General features: G+C 52.9%; 8 protein-coding genes across 8 annotated transcripts; 3 read left to right on the top strand and 5 right to left on the bottom strand.

Moving 5' to 3' along the window:
- Positions 1-180: 180 nt before the first annotated feature.
- Positions 181-1,545, bottom strand: Z519_04691 (uncharacterized protein; the record flags this gene model as incomplete). The annotated part of the gene is made up of 4 exons (XM_016762436.1): positions 181-311; positions 372-836; positions 886-1,169; positions 1,226-1,545. 4 exons carry the CDS (start codon positions 1,543-1,545, stop codon positions 181-183), a joined length of 1,200 nt encoding a protein of 399 aa, XP_016621383.1.
- Positions 1,546-3,342: 1,797 nt separating this feature from the next.
- Positions 3,343-5,148, bottom strand: Z519_04692 (uncharacterized protein; the record flags this gene model as incomplete). The annotated part of the gene is made up of 3 exons (XM_016762437.1): positions 3,343-4,884; positions 4,941-4,974; positions 5,033-5,148. The coding sequence occupies 3 exons, from the start codon at positions 5,146-5,148 to the stop codon at positions 3,343-3,345; spliced, it is 1,692 nt and encodes a 563-aa protein (XP_016621384.1).
- A 3,637-nt stretch (positions 5,149-8,785) lies between these two features.
- Z519_04693 (uncharacterized protein) lies at positions 8,786-9,179 on the top strand (the record flags this gene model as incomplete). The annotated part of the gene is made up of 3 exons (XM_016762438.1): positions 8,786-8,890; positions 8,969-8,988; positions 9,041-9,179. 3 exons carry the CDS (start codon positions 8,786-8,788, stop codon positions 9,177-9,179), a joined length of 264 nt encoding a protein of 87 aa, XP_016621385.1.
- A 228-nt stretch (positions 9,180-9,407) lies between these two features.
- Positions 9,408-10,657, bottom strand: Z519_04694 (S-methyl-5-thioribose-1-phosphate isomerase; the record flags this gene model as incomplete). The annotated part of the gene is made up of 2 exons (XM_016762439.1): positions 9,408-10,032; positions 10,095-10,657. 2 exons carry the CDS (start codon positions 10,655-10,657, stop codon positions 9,408-9,410), a joined length of 1,188 nt encoding a protein of 395 aa, XP_016621386.1.
- Positions 10,658-10,935: 278 nt separating this feature from the next.
- Positions 10,936-11,976, top strand: Z519_04695 (uncharacterized protein; the record flags this gene model as incomplete). Its single annotated transcript, XM_016762440.1, has 4 exons — positions 10,936-11,289; positions 11,342-11,352; positions 11,403-11,488; positions 11,546-11,976. The coding sequence occupies 4 exons, from the start codon at positions 10,936-10,938 to the stop codon at positions 11,974-11,976; spliced, it is 882 nt and encodes a 293-aa protein (XP_016621387.1).
- A 396-nt stretch (positions 11,977-12,372) lies between these two features.
- Z519_04696 (U6 snRNA-associated Sm-like protein LSm6) lies at positions 12,373-12,828 on the bottom strand (the record flags this gene model as incomplete). Its single annotated transcript, XM_016762441.1, has 1 exon — positions 12,373-12,828. The coding sequence occupies one exon, from the start codon at positions 12,826-12,828 to the stop codon at positions 12,373-12,375; it is 456 nt and encodes a 151-aa protein (XP_016621388.1).
- Positions 12,829-13,393: 565 nt separating this feature from the next.
- Z519_04697 (uncharacterized protein) lies at positions 13,394-14,636 on the bottom strand (the record flags this gene model as incomplete). Its single annotated transcript, XM_016762442.1, has 4 exons — positions 13,394-13,424; positions 13,477-14,218; positions 14,268-14,496; positions 14,586-14,636. The coding sequence occupies 4 exons, from the start codon at positions 14,634-14,636 to the stop codon at positions 13,394-13,396; spliced, it is 1,053 nt and encodes a 350-aa protein (XP_016621389.1).
- Positions 14,637-15,460: 824 nt separating this feature from the next.
- Positions 15,461-17,166, top strand: Z519_04698 (uncharacterized protein; the record flags this gene model as incomplete). Its single annotated transcript, XM_016762443.1, has 4 exons — positions 15,461-15,683; positions 15,747-15,943; positions 16,018-16,986; positions 17,050-17,166. The coding sequence occupies 4 exons, from the start codon at positions 15,461-15,463 to the stop codon at positions 17,164-17,166; spliced, it is 1,506 nt and encodes a 501-aa protein (XP_016621390.1).
- Between the last annotated feature and the right edge of the window lie 1,601 nt (positions 17,167-18,767).

Consider the following 18,767-nt stretch of genomic DNA (forward strand, 5'->3'; position numbering starts at 1 on the left):
ATACTGGGTACTAGTAGGTAATAGCCTCGCCAGGTACCCGATTTGTACAATACTACTCCGTATATTTATGACAGGTCTAAATGTACCTCGAAATGCTCGTATATTGAACCCCCAATGCGTTAGGAATAATCAGCGTATTCTCCAGACTCTAGAAGAGTCCACCATCCGTCATTCACCCCTTTACAAGTTCTTCGCCGCAACGCCAAATTGCATGTTATCGTTGTCAAAGACAGCGAAGACGGCCTTGAGGAAAATGTCACCATAGATAGACAGCCCAATGCCCTGGTTGCTCTGAAGGCCACCATAACAAGCTGCAGCAGATGATTTGTCAGCTCTCTAAGCCAGCGTTTTGTCCCAGGGGATTCACTTACAAGAGGAAGGGGCGGAGGTAGGAGCGAAATTCATGAATGATCCAGGAATGACAGCGTGATAGCTGCCAATGCCGAGAGCGAAGTCGGGGAGATCCGCAGAACACGGGAAAGTATAGCCGCCCTGCGAATTGTCATACTGGGCGCCGTCAACTTGGTCGTAGTAGGCCGAAACAATGTTATCGTCCATGAGAAGGAGAGTGGTGCCGGTGTCAGCAATGGCATCAATGCTTGCAGACTGGAATCTCCCGTTGCCAACCTGGTAGCCTGTACCAGTGAATTCCCAGAAGCCCTGGGAGTTGTCTACGGGTGTATAGGTGATGTCACCGGTGTATTTGCTGCCGTCAATGAAGCCAAAGTCGTAGGATCCCGGGGCGCCTTTCTTCAAGTCAGCCGTGAAGACGTTCTGCTGAAGAACTCCTTGAGAAATGGCAGTGTCGAAGAAGGTGGTTTGCTGCTGAGGTTGGACTACATATGTGTTAGCACCGAATATCGCATAGCTCGCCATCTCACTGACCCGTGTTGATGGAACTGAAAGCCAGACCGAGGAGACCGTCGTTGTTTGTGTCTTGTTGAAACTGTGAACTGATCTGTTGGGCAAGTTCGACAGCTTGGCCGGTGACTGTCGTGCCACCGACATTGACTGTGTCAGTGTAGACATTCCCGCTCGCACTCGATCCATCGCCGTAGGAGATTTTCCAGGTGGCTCCGCTAAGCTCCTTGGCCGTGCTGGACTTGGACGGATCGTAGATGCTGTGTCCAGATTGCTCGGAGCTGGACAGCTCGGACGAGAAAACCCACCTGGACAAGATTAGCCACCGGTATCACCAACTGAAGAGCTAATGGGAGCTGTTTACAGATCTGAGGACCCGGTATCAAAGTCGAGGTTTAACGTTTGACCTCCAATGCTGACGGGGCAGAGGTATTCGGCGTCGTATTGTTCAGGAGTGGCAGTGACAGTGCCACCTGCTGCTGCGGCCTTGACATCGGCGGGCACGGAACTGTTGTATTTGAGGTAGGCCCTTTGCAAAACCACAGGACCAGCCTGGAATGGCTTTGCAACACTTTGCACAAGGGTGAAACCTGTCTTGATTTCAACCTGGGGAACAGGAATGGGCTTCGCAAGCGAGACACTCGTCAAGGCGGAAGTCGCCAGCAAAACTGTAAAAGAAAGCATCTTGTTTGGAATATGAAAAGAAAAGAAGGACAAGTTTCAACAGAAACGGGTAAATGAATGGACGTTTTGCTAGTCGAAAGGAAGGGGGTTGGTAGAGAGCAGTACAAGACGAGCCCCTCAACGAGAGTTTATATATCTTGTGTGTGGAGTTCACAAAAGCAGGCATCGCAAACCCAAAGCGGATCCCATTCCACTGCCTTGAGCATGAGATAGACACATAGCAATGGTACTCTGGATCCAGCATAGGAGGATCGTCATTATTGCAAGGGCTGCTAAACGGACGCTTACCACGGAGGCAAGGACAATTCGAGAAGGTCGCGAAGACATCCAAGGCCCAGATCCTGGAGTACACTTGCTGAACGCCACCGTTGATTCGAGAAGGTCACCGAGCATATCAAGCAACGCATCGAAGCTTCGACGGTCCCAGTCTGCCAAGGAGAGGCTGTCGAGCGGCTCGATTGGCCTGCAAGTCATCACGGCAGGCTGTGGAAGGAGTCGATAATGATACTGTGTTAGTCTAGCGCCCGAGAGGAGATTGAGAGTGAGGCTCGTGAAACATGGAGACTCTCTGAAGCATGCATGGGAAATGGGCAGTTTGAGCAGAAGCAAATCCGGATTGCTGTTCTTGAGGCGACAGAGTATCAGAGCAGCAGAGCAGTAGAGGGAAGTGAGATGAAGCCAGCGTGTCTGGCGAGTCCGGCGTGTCTGATTGTCTGATGGGAACCTCGAAGAACCTGGAAATTAAAATGAGGTTGGAAGAAGAAAGTGTCATCGCGGCCACTGATTGGCTTGGCGCCCAACTGCGCTACAACAGCGCTAGCACTTCGTGACCGCCGCGTTCTACTCGACGGACGGCAGCATCCCGCAAACCACCTTGAAACAGCATCTCAACCGTCCTTCGTGCTGCTCGTTATGCTCCAGTCCCGACAGTTCCTGGCTGCTACCAGTCTTCCTGCTGTTGCGTATCTTGCATCTCCATTCGTCCTCCGCTAAGATGAAAAGCCGCTGGCGCCGCTGCTAAACAAACACCCTTGCGCTTCCTCCGAGTCCCACTTTCGCCTTGCAGAATCTAGACGAGCTTGCTTCTCCACGCAAAGTCTACCAGAGCCTCCTCCCTTGCCAATGTCCAATGACCTTGTCGCTCCTCAATGCAACTCGACACGGCGATGGGGATCCTTGGTAATCTTGGCGCAGATCAAACCGGACGCGGCTCAGTTTGGCAATACCCTTAGACCTCCATCCATCCAACTTCATTCTACCGAGGACACTACCTGCCCTCTTCTGCGGTTCCAGCGTATCATGTCTACCTTCTAGTGCACGTTATGTACTTCTGTACTCCCTTGAGCCTCTTCTCGACACCTTATACGGCGGTGGGGAGATGTTTTGAACAAGATTGCGCTCGCGATGGACAGGCACACCCCTTCCTATGAGAGAGCAAAAAGCCCATCGGCGGCCGCCGAAATGCCACGGCTGCAGACGCATGCTCGATCCTCTCACGTTTGATGAGGGTGACACGGCCCAGCATGACAAAAAGAATAATCTCAGGGCCCGAGCAACGATTGAATAATGAGTATCCCACATGCAAATGGAACCAATTCTCGACGCCGAGATGAGCTGGATATATCAGACGTTCGTTTAGATTTTCTCTTGATCATAACCAGGTTGGAATGTAAATGCTGCATAATGTCCCCAGAATACTCCGTACTCCCCAGCAGATCTTAAAGCACGTGAATGTTTATAGGTCGCCTGGACCCATACACTCCATATAGGTGCGCCCGGAAGCAGAATACCAGCTGCCTATGGAGATTGCCGCGGAGGGCGTGGTAGAGGAGGGTGGGTGCGAGGCTTGTAGGCGTCAGAGCGGGAGACTCCTGTCGCGAGTCCAGCTAACGCGTTAGCTGCATCGCTCTCTGACCGATTGAGGCCGGGCCGACCCTCATCGCGCCCTGAGGGGCGGATCTGTAGAGGTTCCGTCGCCAAGGGTCGAGGTTGGTCCATTGCGCGGCCGAGATGCGGTAGTGTAGTGGTACCTATCGAGCCTGATCGAGGAGGAAGCGGTAGAGTTCTCGGTCCCGGCCCTGGAGGGAAGTCGGGAGGTCGATCGTGGGACAAGATCGGGGGCAACTGAGTCGGGCTCAACTGTTCTCTGCCTGGGCTCGGGAGGTGTATGGAGGCGTGGGGACCCCTGGGTGTTTCTTGGTAACCTCGAAAGTCCGGTGGACGATTTCTCCACGACGATTCTTGCATTGTCGGCGAGGGCAGGGTGGGCTGATAGAGCAGAAGGCTTGGTCCGGGAGTGACCCCCCCAAAAGCGGGCGGGGGAGGTGGGATCGTTGGCGGCGCTTGCGGTTGCTGTTGCTGCTGCTGCTGCTGCTGTTGTTGTTGTTGTTGCTGCTGTACGAAATACGACAATCTTGATCTTGCAAGGGGGTCAGGCGACCCTGTAGACTCTACTGACGACGCACTTGGTGGCAGTGCCGGTAGAGGCGGCGTACCTGAGCCTGCTCCCAATGACAGACCCGCTGCCCGTATGAGTGGATCAGGGACTTCACTTCTGACCGTGGAAGACTCATCAGAGACAGAACTCTGACTTGAGAGCAGGCCAGGCCGGAAGTACTCTCGACCCTGCTGCACCGAGGGAGGCGTCCCGCTGCGAGATGAGGGTAGCTGCGGTCGCTGTTGCATGGCTGATCCCGAACTGCTGGAATGGATTGTCCCACCGATAAATGGCGAAGATGCAGAAGAACCGATCGAGCCCCCTCGGAAATGACCAGACGTCTGCGCCGTTCCTTCGGGGTGGCCTTCCACTGATTTCGTAGAGATGATGCTGCCACTGGATTCCTGTTCCAGCTTGGGCCTCTTTGCTTCCGATGACTGCCCGTGCCTGGCTTTAAACTCTGAAAGATAGGCCATATAGTCTCTGTACTCTTCGGTCTTGCGATATGCTGACAGCTGGATGTTGTATTTCTCCTTGGCGGCGCTTGCCTGAGCCTCGAAAGGCTCTTTGCCCGAGGGATCCAACTTTTGCCATCGGTCACCGACAAGCTTGGCTATTTGGGTAAAGGAGAGGTTCTGCTCTTTGACCTCCTCCCTCACTTTGTTCGAAAATATCACGTAGGCAGAAGGGGGCCGCTCGGGAGCATTTTCGTCCGGTTTAGGATGACGCCTGTACTTTCGCTTTGTCTCAGGAGGGGGTCCAGAAGGCCGTTCAGGACCCGACGGGGGCCCTGTGGAAGCCTCAAACCCTCTGCCGCTTTCTGAGAGCCCCTCCTGAGCGGGAGAGCCAAACAAGCGTTCGTAAGAGATCCCTCGATATTCAGCGATTGCCCGCTGAAGCTTCTTTATGCCAACGTCAGCAAGATTTTTCACCAGGGAAAAATCATCCACGAACTCACCCTGCGATGGCCAAGTTTGACATTGAGAGCGTCACTAGTACGTGAGTAAGCATGCCCAGTTCTGCCATATTATGTAGGATTGACAAACTCACAAGTCACTCTCTTGAATATCCGTCAAAGTCTCCCAGGTGTCGAATCCTTCGCCGATGAAAGCGTCGAGATACTGCTCAAGGCCAAGGCGCTCGAGATGGGGTGCGAGATCGGTCATTCACGCACTGGTAGTATTTCATTGACACCAAGGTTATTGCAGAGTCCAGGCGAGCAGGTGCTCGATCGACGAGACGAGTCAATCAGGGCGATACGCCTCGCAAGCTGTACGATGAATCGCGGTACACGCTGACTCGTTTCTCATGTGGAATTTTCGTATCAGGGACGTCGATCTCAACCGTAGAGGGAGTGGCAGCCCGCTCGAATAGGATTGGGGTGGTACTTCTCAACGGTCGGACGAGTATAGAATAAATAAAGGCCTTGGCGAGATCTCTAACCACGGATGGGGTTTTGACGGCAGTTATGGCGTTTGATATTGCACGGAAGTCGATTTTTTTTTTTTTTTTTTTTCTTTCGTGTTCGGCGCAGCTTTGGTTCCAACGCAGATTCGAGAAAGATGCTCCTCAAGGAGGGACAGATCCTCCCCAGACCTGGTCGACTAAGGGTCGATGGCTGAGAGAGCGATGGCAACGATCGGGGTCAAGTCATTCAGGGTCTCGAATGATCTGCCTCAGATACCACACAGTTTCCGGTGGCATCTAGTGGGGTCAAGGCGAAACGAGATGGACAGCTCCTAGACCCTGGTGACAGGAAACCGGGCTATGAGGCTCCAATTCGGATCGAGCTCGGACTCACGAGAGCTCAAAATGGATATTCAGATCTTCGACAGGGAAAAATGTGTTTCCGATGGCGGCAAGGTGGCACACCACGCGTCTCCCAAGACGGCCTTTTCTGAGGTAGAAGGCGATGAACCGAGCGACCGAAATAGACTCACGAGAGGAAACCCCCGCCAATACCTAGTGATATGACCTGACAAGGAAAAACGAGGCGACTGGCGCCAGTGTACGGATAGAAAGGAGAATAGGCGGAAAGAGGCCCGACAAACCAATCTATAGGCTGTTCATTGATCTGGATAAGGAGTGATGCGTGTTGAAAAGAAGCCAAGTAAAAATTTCGCTGTGTGTGAGGCCGTGGAGAACAGAGAATCAGATGATGCAACGAGGGAAGCGTCCGCGTGCTGTGCCGCCATTCGCCGACTAGCGACGCAGGAATAAGGGAAAATTGGGCCGTGGTGGAAGGGATGATATTGGGAGCTGCACATTGAAGGTTTGCACAGCTCGCAGCCTCTCTCCTCTAGCTCCGTTACCCGTAACCGAGCTGTCAGAGCTCTCCAGAGGGGATGCGAGGGTGGTACTTTGGCTTTGGTGTGTAGCCTAGTGGCCTCTTCGCCCGCCCACTCCCCGCGAGCCAACCAACAACGGCTCGATCGAGTCGTGTTGTGGGGAGGTATTCGTCTACACGCATCATGTACCTGCGTGGTCCACCAAATGGTAATGCCTGATGACAACACCAGGTGTCACCTCCATCTGGAAATGATACACCTGTGGCTTCTTGAGGATGCGGGTTCGAGGGCCATCGATGCTAGACCAGATATCCAACTCCTACGACTATATCCCATTTAACATATATAAAAAGAGGGCCATTTACCCAGGGATTGGGTTCTCCGGGACACGGTACAAGTGCTTGTTCAATGCACCAGGACACAATTTCATCATCACAGCTGTCATCTCGCTTCCCGGTCGATTATTTCAACTGCAGCAGATTCTTGAACGGATTGTTATTGTTGTTGACTACTCACCGCCTTCAAATGGTCAGGGGTCGTGGCTCTTGGATGCTCCCGACGCCCTGGTCCTGGAACAGGTGGTTCATGGGTCGACATTTTTGATGGAATACAAGGCTCTTTGGTCGTAGATAAATCGGGTCCCGCAAACATACTTTGCAAACCTGGCGCCAGTAAGGTCGACTGAGGATCAACGACCTGCACGAAGCGGAGGCTTGATGAACGTGAGAGGAATGCAGCCGGTCGATCTGGCGTTGGGTTTAAGTTGATTGTTGAGAGCAAAAGGCTGGGAGGTCTTCTTCACCCGTCCATGAAGGGTCCGTGGCACAACGGGGAACGCTTCCAGGAAGCCAGAGACGACGCAACCCGTATGTGGATGCGGGTTCACGCACGAGCTGTCTATAAAACCCGATTGTAGTCGAAAAGTGCGATCTGGGTACCAAATTCCCCATCGGCAGCGACCGGGGGCGAGGTATCAGTTTGATGAGATGAACCAGCAAATGCTCGATTCGCGCTGCCAGCCTCGGTGGACCTAATCCTAGCCTGGATCTCAGCCAAGCTCCGGCATTGCCCAGGACTCCACGTCCCAATTCCCGTGGCAAAATACTGAATATTTGGCTCCCGGGTTTGCACGGTTGGTGGATTGATTCTGAACACGGGATTGAATTCCTGTTTTGATGCCTCTTGGGCCTGAGAACTGAGAGGCTTGGTGGCTCGCGGTCCCTGGAGCAGTTCTTCGTCTGGCCCTGCAGCTGAGCGGTAGCGGGTCGCCTGCGTCTAACCGGGGGCTTCGATGACGAGATTCAGTGATGATCGGTCGGATATCCGGGTGCCGAAAACGAGTTTAGAAAATATGCTTGGAGGTAGGACGAAGTATACATAGGTATACTCCTTAACCAGTGCTGTGCCACCACTCACCCATTTTGTGATGGTTGTGCCTGCGGAATTCAGCAATTGCTACGCATGATTCATGATGATGCTGATATCAAACGTGGACCCAAACCCCGGGACTCGGCATAAGTTTGTAAGCGACAGTGGTTCGACGCGACATACTGTGGAGACTCTGCCTTTGGCTGGTCCCTCCTTTTCGCAATATCGGATCAGGGGTCTGGAGTGAATGAAAAATATTGAATTCTTTCAGGAAGACTTAACGGAATATGGGAGGATGGAGTATCTTGGGTTAGTGCAGGATTTCCGATGGGTCGGTGATTGTGACCTTAGTGGACCATTTCGCAGAAGACCAGTGTAGAAATGGGTTACATGTCCATGGGCAAAGACCTTGGGTTCGCCTTCTGGAAGTCGAATCAGAACCATCCCCCTTTGAGCCAGCTGGGTCGCCCCTTTGAATTAGTTCTCTCGAGCATGGATAGCTCGATGATGGCTTCCAGCGCGGCAGAGGACGACTAAAACATAGATCGTGCTGAGTCGTTCGGCTCGTGGCAACAGGGCGTCATTGGTCGGGGATTTTCACATGTAGTGAACCTCCTGAATAAATTGGATAAAATATGCCTGCGGTACCGCCCTGTGCACACTAATCCTCACTCCAAAGAACTACGTAAGGACCCAGGGGAGGTAAAGAGGAGGAAGAGAAGCGTGGGGCCCTGTGGGTGAATATTGGCCGAGTCTCTTCATCGCGTGGCCTGTACCTCGTACTCGGGTACATGGCACTAGTCCATATGCGGCCAGTTGGGTGTTATCGATAAGAAACTGCGCTGGACACAACTTCCTTGGCCCGCATTTTTGCTCTCGCTTCGCAAAACTCATTTCTTCCTCCCGCCATCCTCATGCTGCCTGACGCAAACCATCTTCCATCGCCATCGACACTCTTCCATGGCTCCTCCTGCTCAGCACCCTCAGCACCAACCACCCCGCCATGTTTAAGTCCCTCCGAAACAATACGGACTCCCACTCGCGCGACCCTTGACCCTCTTTCTGTCCCAGCATTCGGGGCTGTCACCGACAACCGAATCTTTGGAGTTGGTCTTTGACAACCACACCATCACCCGGCCTCTCCGAAATGGCGCAACGAAGTTCTGCCTCCCACAGAGGGGACGAGCGGGCCCAATCGGACAATCTCGTGGACATTGACAACCCTCAACTGTTGACCTCGGAGATGGCAAAGGTATGAAAACTGGCTGTCGAGCCTGATGCGATTCTGCTTATTCCGCTGACTATTCGATCACCTCTAATGGGAAAAAAGGCATTTGAGGAGGTCGCACAGTATGCTCCATACACCCGCACCAAATGTAGGTACTGGTTGACCGTTACGCAGGGCGGAAAAAACGGCTTCAGCGCTCGAGGCCAAGCTCGACGGCATCCACAAACATCTTGACCAGCTCCTGGCCAGTTTCGAGGAGCTTGCTCAATCCCATCCGCGAAACCCAGCATCAAACCCTTCTGAGTTGAAGTAGCGTGCTTTCAACTTGCTACTCGTTGTAAGACACGTGCGCCTATCCCGACCGTCACATGTTCGGAGATATGGGGCCCAATCGGTACCTGCAACTTCGTTCGCCAGCGCCAATGCAGGTCGCTTCATTTTCTCCATTCGGATTTTCCGTTTCCCCTTTGAGCTATTGATATGGTGGTTACTTCTAGACCCAGGTTCGAGAGCGGTGTGAAACCCAACAATTCATGCCAACTCAAGGCTGAGGAAAAATGGGACCGAAGTTGAACTTTCCATCTACCTTCTCGACGACTCCGACTTCGGTGATGACCCCATCGATGAGCTCTGCTGGGGTCACATCAAAAGCGGGATTCCATACATCAATTCCAACGGCAGCGGTGCTCACCATCTCTGAACCTTCATCCAGAAGTAGCTTTCCATCCACTGTGACTTTAGGGCCTTTGACCCTTGTCACCTCTTCCGGTGCTCTTTCCTCAATTACAATGTCCTTGCCCGAAGCCGTGTCTCGGTCAATGGTTGTCCTAGGGGCAGCAACCAAAAACTTCACCCCGTGGTGGCGGGCAAGTACAGCAAGAGAATATGTCCCGATCTTGTTGGCTGTGTCACCGTTTGCCGCGACTCGATCGGCTCCGACGACGACGGCAGCCAGATGATCTCCTTCTCTTTCCATGAGTGCACAAGCCATCGAATCCGTTATGAGCGTGGCCGGGATCTCGTCGTGGACAAGCTCATAAGCTGTCAATCGGGAACCTTGGTTGTATGGCCGAGTCTCTGAACAGTATGCGCGGGTAAGCATGTCAGCGGCCCTCAGAGATCTGATGACACCAAGCGCTGTGCCATAACCTGCAGTTGCCAGAGAACTGTACAGACGTCAGCTCCTCTGAAATTTTTGTCGGACGGTCGTGTTCCCGGTCCTCCTTACCCAGTATTGCAATGTGTCAGAATGGCAACGTCCCGAGTTCTGTCTGCTTTCCTTTTCCTTCCAGCCGTGGTGTTTTCTCCAATCCAACGGGCGCCATATTCCCCAATGGCTCTGTTGTCAGAGACATCATCCACCAACATCCGTTCTGCTGCGGTAATATAAGCTCGAGTAACAGACTCCGCGGACGCTCCAGGCTGCAGTGTAGCCTTCTTGATCACAATCTTGAGCTTGCCCACTGCATCCCCCAGGTTTACCGCCGTCGGCCTACTCGTCTTCAGAAAGTCCAAACGCTGGTCTATGCTGTCCTTCACATCCTCAGGCGCCGCTGGTAAATTCCCTGTTTTCATTTCAGCTCCCATCTCGACAGCAATGGCCAGAGAGGCCACAATGGCAATTGCAGGCGCTCCACGGACTTTCATCTGCTTGATGGCAACATGGGCTTCTTCGCAGTTTCTGACCGGGATATAGGTCGTCCGATGCGGTAGGACTAGCTGATCGAGAATGCGCAATGACGGGGACGAATCGGCTGAAGCAGGTTCATATTGGATAGCCTGCAGCACCATGGCTGAGGAAAGGCTGGAAGATGAGTGAAGAGTTGGGAATTACGCCTGTAATACCTCGTAGACTAAGGTCTGTCAATGTCTTTTGCCTCTATTGAATCTCTTGCCGCCACCAACTTTTTTTCACACTCGCGCCATTGCGGGGCTGCGATGACTTGTTACCCCTCACCGCGAACACTCACGTCGCCACGTGCCAGACTGGCAGGTAATGTCCGAAAACTTTGGATCAGGCCGAGAGTCCGTTTCGGATTGTCCTCTACGTTCCTTCACGACGTTTGAGCATGATAGGGTCAGAAATTGCTGAGCCAGCCCAGAGTGGCTTCGCTCCAGCCGCCGCTTATGATGCTCATCGCCCATCATATCCAGACGAAGCGGTCCAACGGCTCCTCCAGGCCTGTGAGGTTGCCGGAACCAAGAGAGCAAAGATTGCAGACCTCGCAGCTGGGACGGGCAAATTTACAGAAATTCTGGCACGAAGACCCGAAGAATACGATATCGTTGCCGTGGAGCCTCACGATGGCATGCGGGCGCAACTAGAGCGGAAGAGTCTGCCTCGCGTACAAGTTTTGAAAGGAACGGCCGATAGTATGCCCGGCATCGCTGATGAGGCTCTTGCATGCATCATAGCGTCACAAGTAAGTGTAGGCGGAGCTTGACAGGGCCGAATTGATCTGATCTGGCCCGTAGTCGTTTCATTGGTATGTCTGAACATTGCACAAAGAATCGTTATCTGATGGTCTTCACCAAGGTTTGCCAACATGAACGCATTGAAGGAGATTGCTCGGACTCTGCGACCAGCGGGCGTGTTTGGAATGATTTGGAACATTGACGATTGTATGCCTGGTTCCCCAATGATGGAGATGGGGCATTGAGCTCACTAGCCATCAACAGACAATTCGCCAAAATCATGGAACATCCATCGTGGTTGGGAGCAGGTCATGCGCGACGTGATCTGGACGTTCGAGGACGGCTCGCCACGCTTCCGACATGAAAAGTGGCGGCAAGTGTTCGAGGACCAGACTGCGAGCAATCCCTTGAGTGTGCACTTCGCCAATCCACTGTTCGGGGTGCCCTTGGGGGAGGGCAGTGTAGAGTTCAAATCGTGGCTGTCAAAGGAAGAACTCTGGGCCAGGCTGAGGACGTTGAGTCAGCTCGCGATATTGAAGGGTGAAGAACTGGACACGGTAAGGAAAACATTCGATGAGAGTCTGAAGTCGGAAGGGACCGAAATCAATGAAGACGGCTTGGTGGCTGTCCATGGCCGGACAGTATTCTTCTGGACGAGCAAAATCCCTGCTGAGCCGCTCAAGAGCAGTGGCTAAATTTTGTCGATAGCAAATACAATATGTCAGTGTTGCCTTCTGGCCCCAGCGATACCTCCCCCCAATGATTCTTCGAGGGCTCCGTCCGATACGGGCCTCTGCAACCCAACTGTCCTGCAGCCGTCTCTCCGCCCTTGGTATTACTATCCTCAGACCTCTGATGGTTGTGACAGCATTGATACGGCATAGTTTTGGCCCAAGGAATGTATTAGGGCTCGACTGCCTCCGGTGCGGTGATCGTCTCGGGCGCCCCTTTTCGGTGGCGCGTGCTGGTAAACTCCGCCGCATAATATGGGCGCGTGTATGATCGCTCCCTTGTCTCCTGATCTCGCTCTTTATTCAACCAACCAGTCGTGGGTCCTCCCTCACTCGCTCGAAATATAGAGCACTGCATCGTCACATAGCCATGTCAGTATAATTCTCTTCAACCACGTCTCCGCGTCCATTCCTTCCTTCTCCCTCTTTACCTTTCACCGGCAATTCACCATATTTCTTTATAGCCACGATAGCTTCCCTTCCCAGAACCCAATACCCTTCCTCTTCCTCGGTCCTTGTGCACGGTCGCGGGGTAGAGGCGTAGAAGAAGAGAAGAAACGTACCATTATTTCCCCTGACAAACGCATCGCCGTACTTGCGTCGCAGTTTCCCGTCCACGTACTCGCTGCACTTTTCCAGTGCGATGTTCATGTACCCGTCCACGCTCTGCAGTTCGCCCTTGTAGACGACGCCCGAGTTGAGCTTGACGGTCACGGGCACGCCAATTATCGAGGACAGGAACGAGGCCGGGTCTTTGGGGTCCGAGGAGCTCGAGGGTACGCCGCCCGCGGGGGAGGCGGAGTTGTGGTTTTCCATTTTTCCGTGGGGGATCAAAGCGTGTTCGAGCGAGGGCGGGAGGAGAGAGAATTAGAGACAAGGGTGAGGTGAGGTGGTGGCCGGGCAGGCAGGGCTGTGCAAAAAGGTTATGTCGAGGAAGATTGTGTAGGTGTCTCAGCGTGTCCAAACGCCCAAGGTCAATGGAGTGATATTGGAGGTTTGGAAGGTCAACTGGAGCTGCGTGGCAGCCTTGCAGGCCGCCAGACAGGGCCCGCCACCAGTGCGGGAAAGATGAATTACTTCCTTGGCACAAAGTCGCTGTCATCTATCTACCCTCGCTACCCAGTACCGAGTACGTTTTCTTTAATGAATCTTTCAACTCTCTATTCATCTATACAAAAATTCCCCATGTAACTCTACTTTACGCCTACAGGCATTGAGGTAATGAGAAAGACTTGAAAATTTCTACCTGCCACCAAAAACATGGCTGCAAATGATGGGTTCCCTGCAGAGTTCGCCATCTGTCTCAGTGGCCATCTCTCTCAAATGCCTGGGTGTGTGTCGAGAATAATACACTGTAATGTGCCCGCATCTGTTCTTCCCATCAGGGCGGCTTTTGTCCATAGGCAACATATCTGCAACAGGCCTGGTTAGCAACTGGGCTCTAGCGAGAAGAGTGTTGCTCACATAGGAAAATAGCAGTGAATCCTCTTGCTCTTCCATTCTTGACGCACTTGCACAAGCAACGCCTCCAACTCCTCGACAGACCAACCAAGAAACTGAGTATACACTCTGACACTCAGTCCAAACACACCGTCCAAGAGACCCACAACCGTGCACAGTCCTGACTGGCGGAGCATGGGATCTTTGGCCCAGGGTCCAATTGGCATCTTGAAGGGAAGGACCGTGATGTTGATGAAGCCTGCTCCGCGCATCTGTTCTGCCATCTTGGCTGGGTAGCATCGACCTGTCATGCCACCTTGTTGGACACCTTTCTCCCAAAGGTTTTGCCACCTTATCGCAGCGCTGTTTTCAGGGATGGTGTTGTCGTCGGAACTAATATTCAGGTCAAATTCCTGGCACTCGACCCACCCACCAGGCCGCAGGGACACAAAAGCCTGCTCGAAGAATTTGGGCCATCTCTTGATCGAAAAACCGTTCATCTCGCGGCTATGCACCAGGTCAAACCGCTCAGGCATGTCCCACGGTTCCTCCAGATCGAACACCTGGAATTCAAGGTTTGGAGCTACCCAGGTTGGCTGGATTGGAGACAAGTCGATGCCCAGCACTTGTGCTCCCGGATATGCATCTGCCACGTCCATGGCCCAGATACCAGTGCCTGTGCCCACATCAAAGACAGAGATCGGATGCTCTATTGGGGCATAGAAGAGTTTATCTCTCATGGCGTAGCGGAGACTGTGATAGTGGACTGGCCCAACTCAGTAAGAACCACCCCCTAGTCTTACTTGAGGACTTACTGTCCATTCGCTCTCTTCCAGCCTCGTCGTTCGGTATGACATACTTTTTGTCAGCCTTGTATGAGTGGTACGTCCTGCCATTCTCTTGCTCGAATGCGTAGATGCTAGAAGTCACCGAAGCATTCGACAAGGTGCCTTCTTCGTATCCCGAATCGGAGTCACTGAATGACTGCTCGACCGATTCCAGCGGGAGGGCCGTGGGCCCCGCGGCGGATGTGTTTCGCACCAGCTACGCACCCGTCTTTGAAGCTATTAGGCCATGGCAGGGCAGTGGGCAGTGGGGGTTGGGCGGTTAAGTCCTTCCGCACGTTGTCGCACCGACTGGAATATAGCTCGTAGTTGGGTGTCCTCGTTGTTACTTGGGGACATATTCGTTGTAGCTACCTCGCAACCTACCTCGCTACCTAGCGAGGCTAGGTACTTTAGACACTGGTGGTGCTAAGGCACTGACAAGCTGTTGGATGGGGCCGAAGCTTCCCGGTTAATAAGGTCCTTTGAGAGTTCAGTGTTTAGGTACATAAGTAGCGCGCGAAGAGCAACAGCAGGCATACCCGGGACTCTGTACCTATATCCTCTTCCTCTCACACTGACAGAGCTGCCACGACCATCTCGCATCTGCACGCATAGAAGCAACTCTCTCTACGAGGTCCATATGCCCTCATGGCTTGCCTAGCGAATCCGTCTCTATCTGTTGACTTACATAGCTGCTGCCGACCTGATGGACTAGCTGGGTCTCCAACTATATCTCCCTATTCGCTATGCCCCGACAATCCACCAAGATCCTCACGACAACGTGGCAGACCAGCACCAATCACCAGGTTCGCCGTCGCTTGGAAACGAAGTCGAGTGCTGCAAGAGCTGTGCTTGCCTGCCGCCTTGGGCTTCCCTGTGTCCCACTGACTTCTGCACCTCCTTACCGGCATTGCAATGTCAATGCCATCCGTTCGCAGAATTGACTGGCGATTGCTGGCTACCAGGGTCCCCCTTGCAGCAACAGCTTGGTCTCCATCCCACCTTGTGCCTCGACTTCGATGTTACACGAACTCTGCACCGATTTCCGTCTTCACCGTTGACTGATCTATAACCAGTTCTGTGCCCGTTTTCCTTTTGACGGTTGACAAACTAACTCCACCAGTGCTTCCCCCACGATTCCTCTCGCAACCTGGGTTTGCTGCCCGTGGGAACAGAAAGCCATGTCGAGCTCGGCAGCAGTCCAGAGTTCTGTGGCTCTAACACTAATCCCACTTGTCATCGTTGCTGGTGCGATCAGCTATCTCGTGGGGGCATACCGCAGCTACCAAAGGCTTAGTCATTTCAAAGGACCTCCTCTGGCTGCTTTCACCAGCTTGTGGCTTGCTTCACAGGCCATCAATGCGCGGATGCCAACTGCTCAGAAGGAGGCACTTGGAAAATATGGTGAGAATCACCTCGATCGGCCAAGGTCCAATGGGGAGAGCCAGACTAACGAGTTGAATGCAGGGTCACCAGCACGAATCGGTCCCAGCTTGTTGGTCACGGATGATCCTGAGCTTCTACGGCACATGAGCGCTCCTCGGTCCAGATGGACCCGGAGTTCGTGGTACGACGGTATGAAGCTAGATCCCAGAGTGAACAACATCTTCTCCGAGCGGGACGAGAGACGTCATGCGGAGATGAGATCGAAAATGATAGGGGCTGTAAGTTCATCCGAGCTGCGTGCATGGCCCTGGATTCTTCGAAATCGAAACCCTCTTTTGGCTGACCGGTGAAGTATTCTGGGAAAGAAGTCGACACTCTGGAGTCCGACATCGACGAGAATCTGCAGAGATTGTTGGCTCTGATTAAGCGAGAGTACAACGGCAAGCCTCTCGACATGTCACTGTTGGCGTCCTTTTTCACTCTAGACGTGCTCTCCCAAATCGCTTTTGGGGATGCCTTCGGCTTCATCACTGCTAACGAAGACCTCTACAACTTCAATAAGATTGCAAATCAGTTCTTCAAGGTCATCGAACTCATCGTCAATCATGACACTCTGCGCAAACTCATCCAAAGCAGGCCCATGCAGAAACTCTTAGCCCCAAAAGGCACGGATGAATTTGGTCAGGGCCGCATTATCGGCATTGCTCAAAAGGCAGTCGCTGAACGCTATCGGCCCGATGCAAAGATCAAAAGGGATATGCTTGGACACTTTATTGCAAAGGGTCTCTGCCAGACACAAGCTGAGGCCGAGTCTCATCTGCAGATCATTGCTGGCTCTGACTCGACATCATCGGCCCTGCGGATAACGATGACGATGTTAGTCGGCAATCCTGTGGCATATCGAAAGCTCGTCGCTGAAATTGACAAAGCCGTTGCTGACGGCAAGATCTCCTATCCCATTGTCAAATACAGTGAGGCGGCTAAGCTCGAGTATCTGTCGGCATGCATCTGGGAGGGCATCAGACTCTTCCCACCGCTCTTTGGCCTACAAACCAAGCTCGCTCCTCCCGAGGGAGAGACAATCAACGGAGTCTTCTACCCTCCGGGAACTCAAGTGGCATTCTGCTGCGAAGGCGTTGGACGGAGAACGGACATCTTCGGATCAGACGCAGATTTGTATCGGCCTGATAGATGGCTACACCCCGATCCCGAAGTGAGGGCGAAATACTTGAGAACGGCCGAGTTGATGTTTGGGAGTGGAAGGTTCGCATGCCTGGGCAAGAATATTGCCATGATGGAATTGTACAAAGCATTTGTCGAGGTGGGTTTGACACGCACAACTGTATGCTTTTTTTGCTCTGAGATTTTGACGGTTCCTATCTAGCTGCTGAGAAACTTCGACTGGGCACTCGTGAATCCCATCAAGGGCGCTACATCGATTGCCCATGGTATCTGGGTGCAGGAGGGCATGATGATGATCGCGTGGCCCCGGCAGGGTTAGTTGGACGAAGCGAGTGGTACACACAGCGTCTGTCGACTTGTGTCGAAGCACCCCCCCTCAAACGCAGGGGCAAGCATGGCACGAACGTCGTGGTAATGTCAAGCGTGATCTAGACGCGGCCACGCCCGTAATGAAGGATTGTGCAGATTTTGACGTCGCCGAGCGGCCAGTTTGACCATTCGCTCGCTTACAAGCTCGATTTCAGTACATACATGATACATCTCCCTTTCATCGTCCATTGACTCACTCACTCACCCCTCGCTCACTCGTCGAACCAAGGACGCCCAGCACAACGGCGGAAAGATATTTAATGTTAACAAACCGGAACCGGAGAACTCTCATTGCATACACATGACATGGCTATTCACCAACTACCTGAGTAAAAAAACCCAAGAGGGAGAGAAAAGAAGGTGCTCACTGTCTGTGTCTACCCTGACGGGGAACATTGTCCTTGGGCGACCGTCCTCTTGCGATTGCCGACCTGTTGGGGGTGGTTGTCTTCTGGATGGTATTCTCTTCCTTCATATTGCTTTTGGTCGTGTTCTGGAAGTTCCTGGCCGTGCCATCGTCGATTCCGTCCTCGCTTTTCATCCCCTCCGGCTCTCCCTCGTTAAATCCCTCGTCCTTCCCCCACCCCTTTCCTGGCACGGCTCCTCTGCCTCGTCAGGACCCAGTCCTGCCCTTCCATCCAAGTTGTCGTGCTCAGGCCCGAAAAGGTCATCGGGCTGATCAGATCCCAAGAGGTCCCCGCTGAGTTGCGCGTTATCGCCGAAAGCGGCCTGTGCGTTCTGTGCGGAATCCATAAATGGTTGATGGTGGCTTGAAAAGTGGATGAAAGATCGTTGTTGGATTGCGACGGGTGATTCTGTTGGTGGGTTGGGACGCGTGCTTGATGATGGCTTGTAGGTTGTTGTTATTGTTGCTTGACTGGAACTGGCCCAGGCTGCTTCTTGGACTTGCTGACGAAAGACGTGACTAGACACCTAGCTTGCTGGTTATGTAACTGTGCTGCCGGGTCGAGAATGGGAAGGAAAGACTGAAGTATATCTCCAAGGGGAAGGAAATCTGTAGAGCTTGAGGTCTGACCAGAAGAAAGAGACAAAGCTCGATCCAGTCTTTATAAGGTACATGTCTCTATTCCGTCCGATTTTCTTATACTATATTTCTCTTCGTAGGAAATCATAACATATTATACACGAGTTGGTGTGTCGTTTGTGCTGACCTAGGTACCCATATTACTCGCGAACGACAAACCAAATTGCCATAATTATACGGTTTGATCCGAGAGGGTGAGCGAATGCCGCTTTAAACTGAGCTTTAACTGAGCCATTGGCAAAGCCTTACCGAGCACTCCCCGAGAAGCACACTGAGCTATAAGGAGGGCCCAGACTGACCACCAAGCGACCGGCTAAGCCTGCCTCTGAGCCGGACACCTGTTTTAAACTATCGTCCGGCAGCCTGGCAGATTCAGGGAGAGAGTCGATATGTTGTCTTTCTAAGGAGTCTTGTAGGTAATACAAGCTCATTCGAGGCTCCGCCCTGCAGAACTGTTTCCTCTGTCTTCATCAAATCTGTTACTCGTGGGGATAAGCTTCTCAGGG

Source organism: Cladophialophora bantiana, assembly GCF_000835475.1.
Source record: "Cladophialophora bantiana CBS 173.52 unplaced genomic scaffold supercont1.6, whole genome shotgun sequence".
In the NCBI taxonomy this organism is placed as follows: domain Eukaryota; kingdom Fungi; phylum Ascomycota; class Eurotiomycetes; order Chaetothyriales; family Herpotrichiellaceae; genus Cladophialophora; species Cladophialophora bantiana.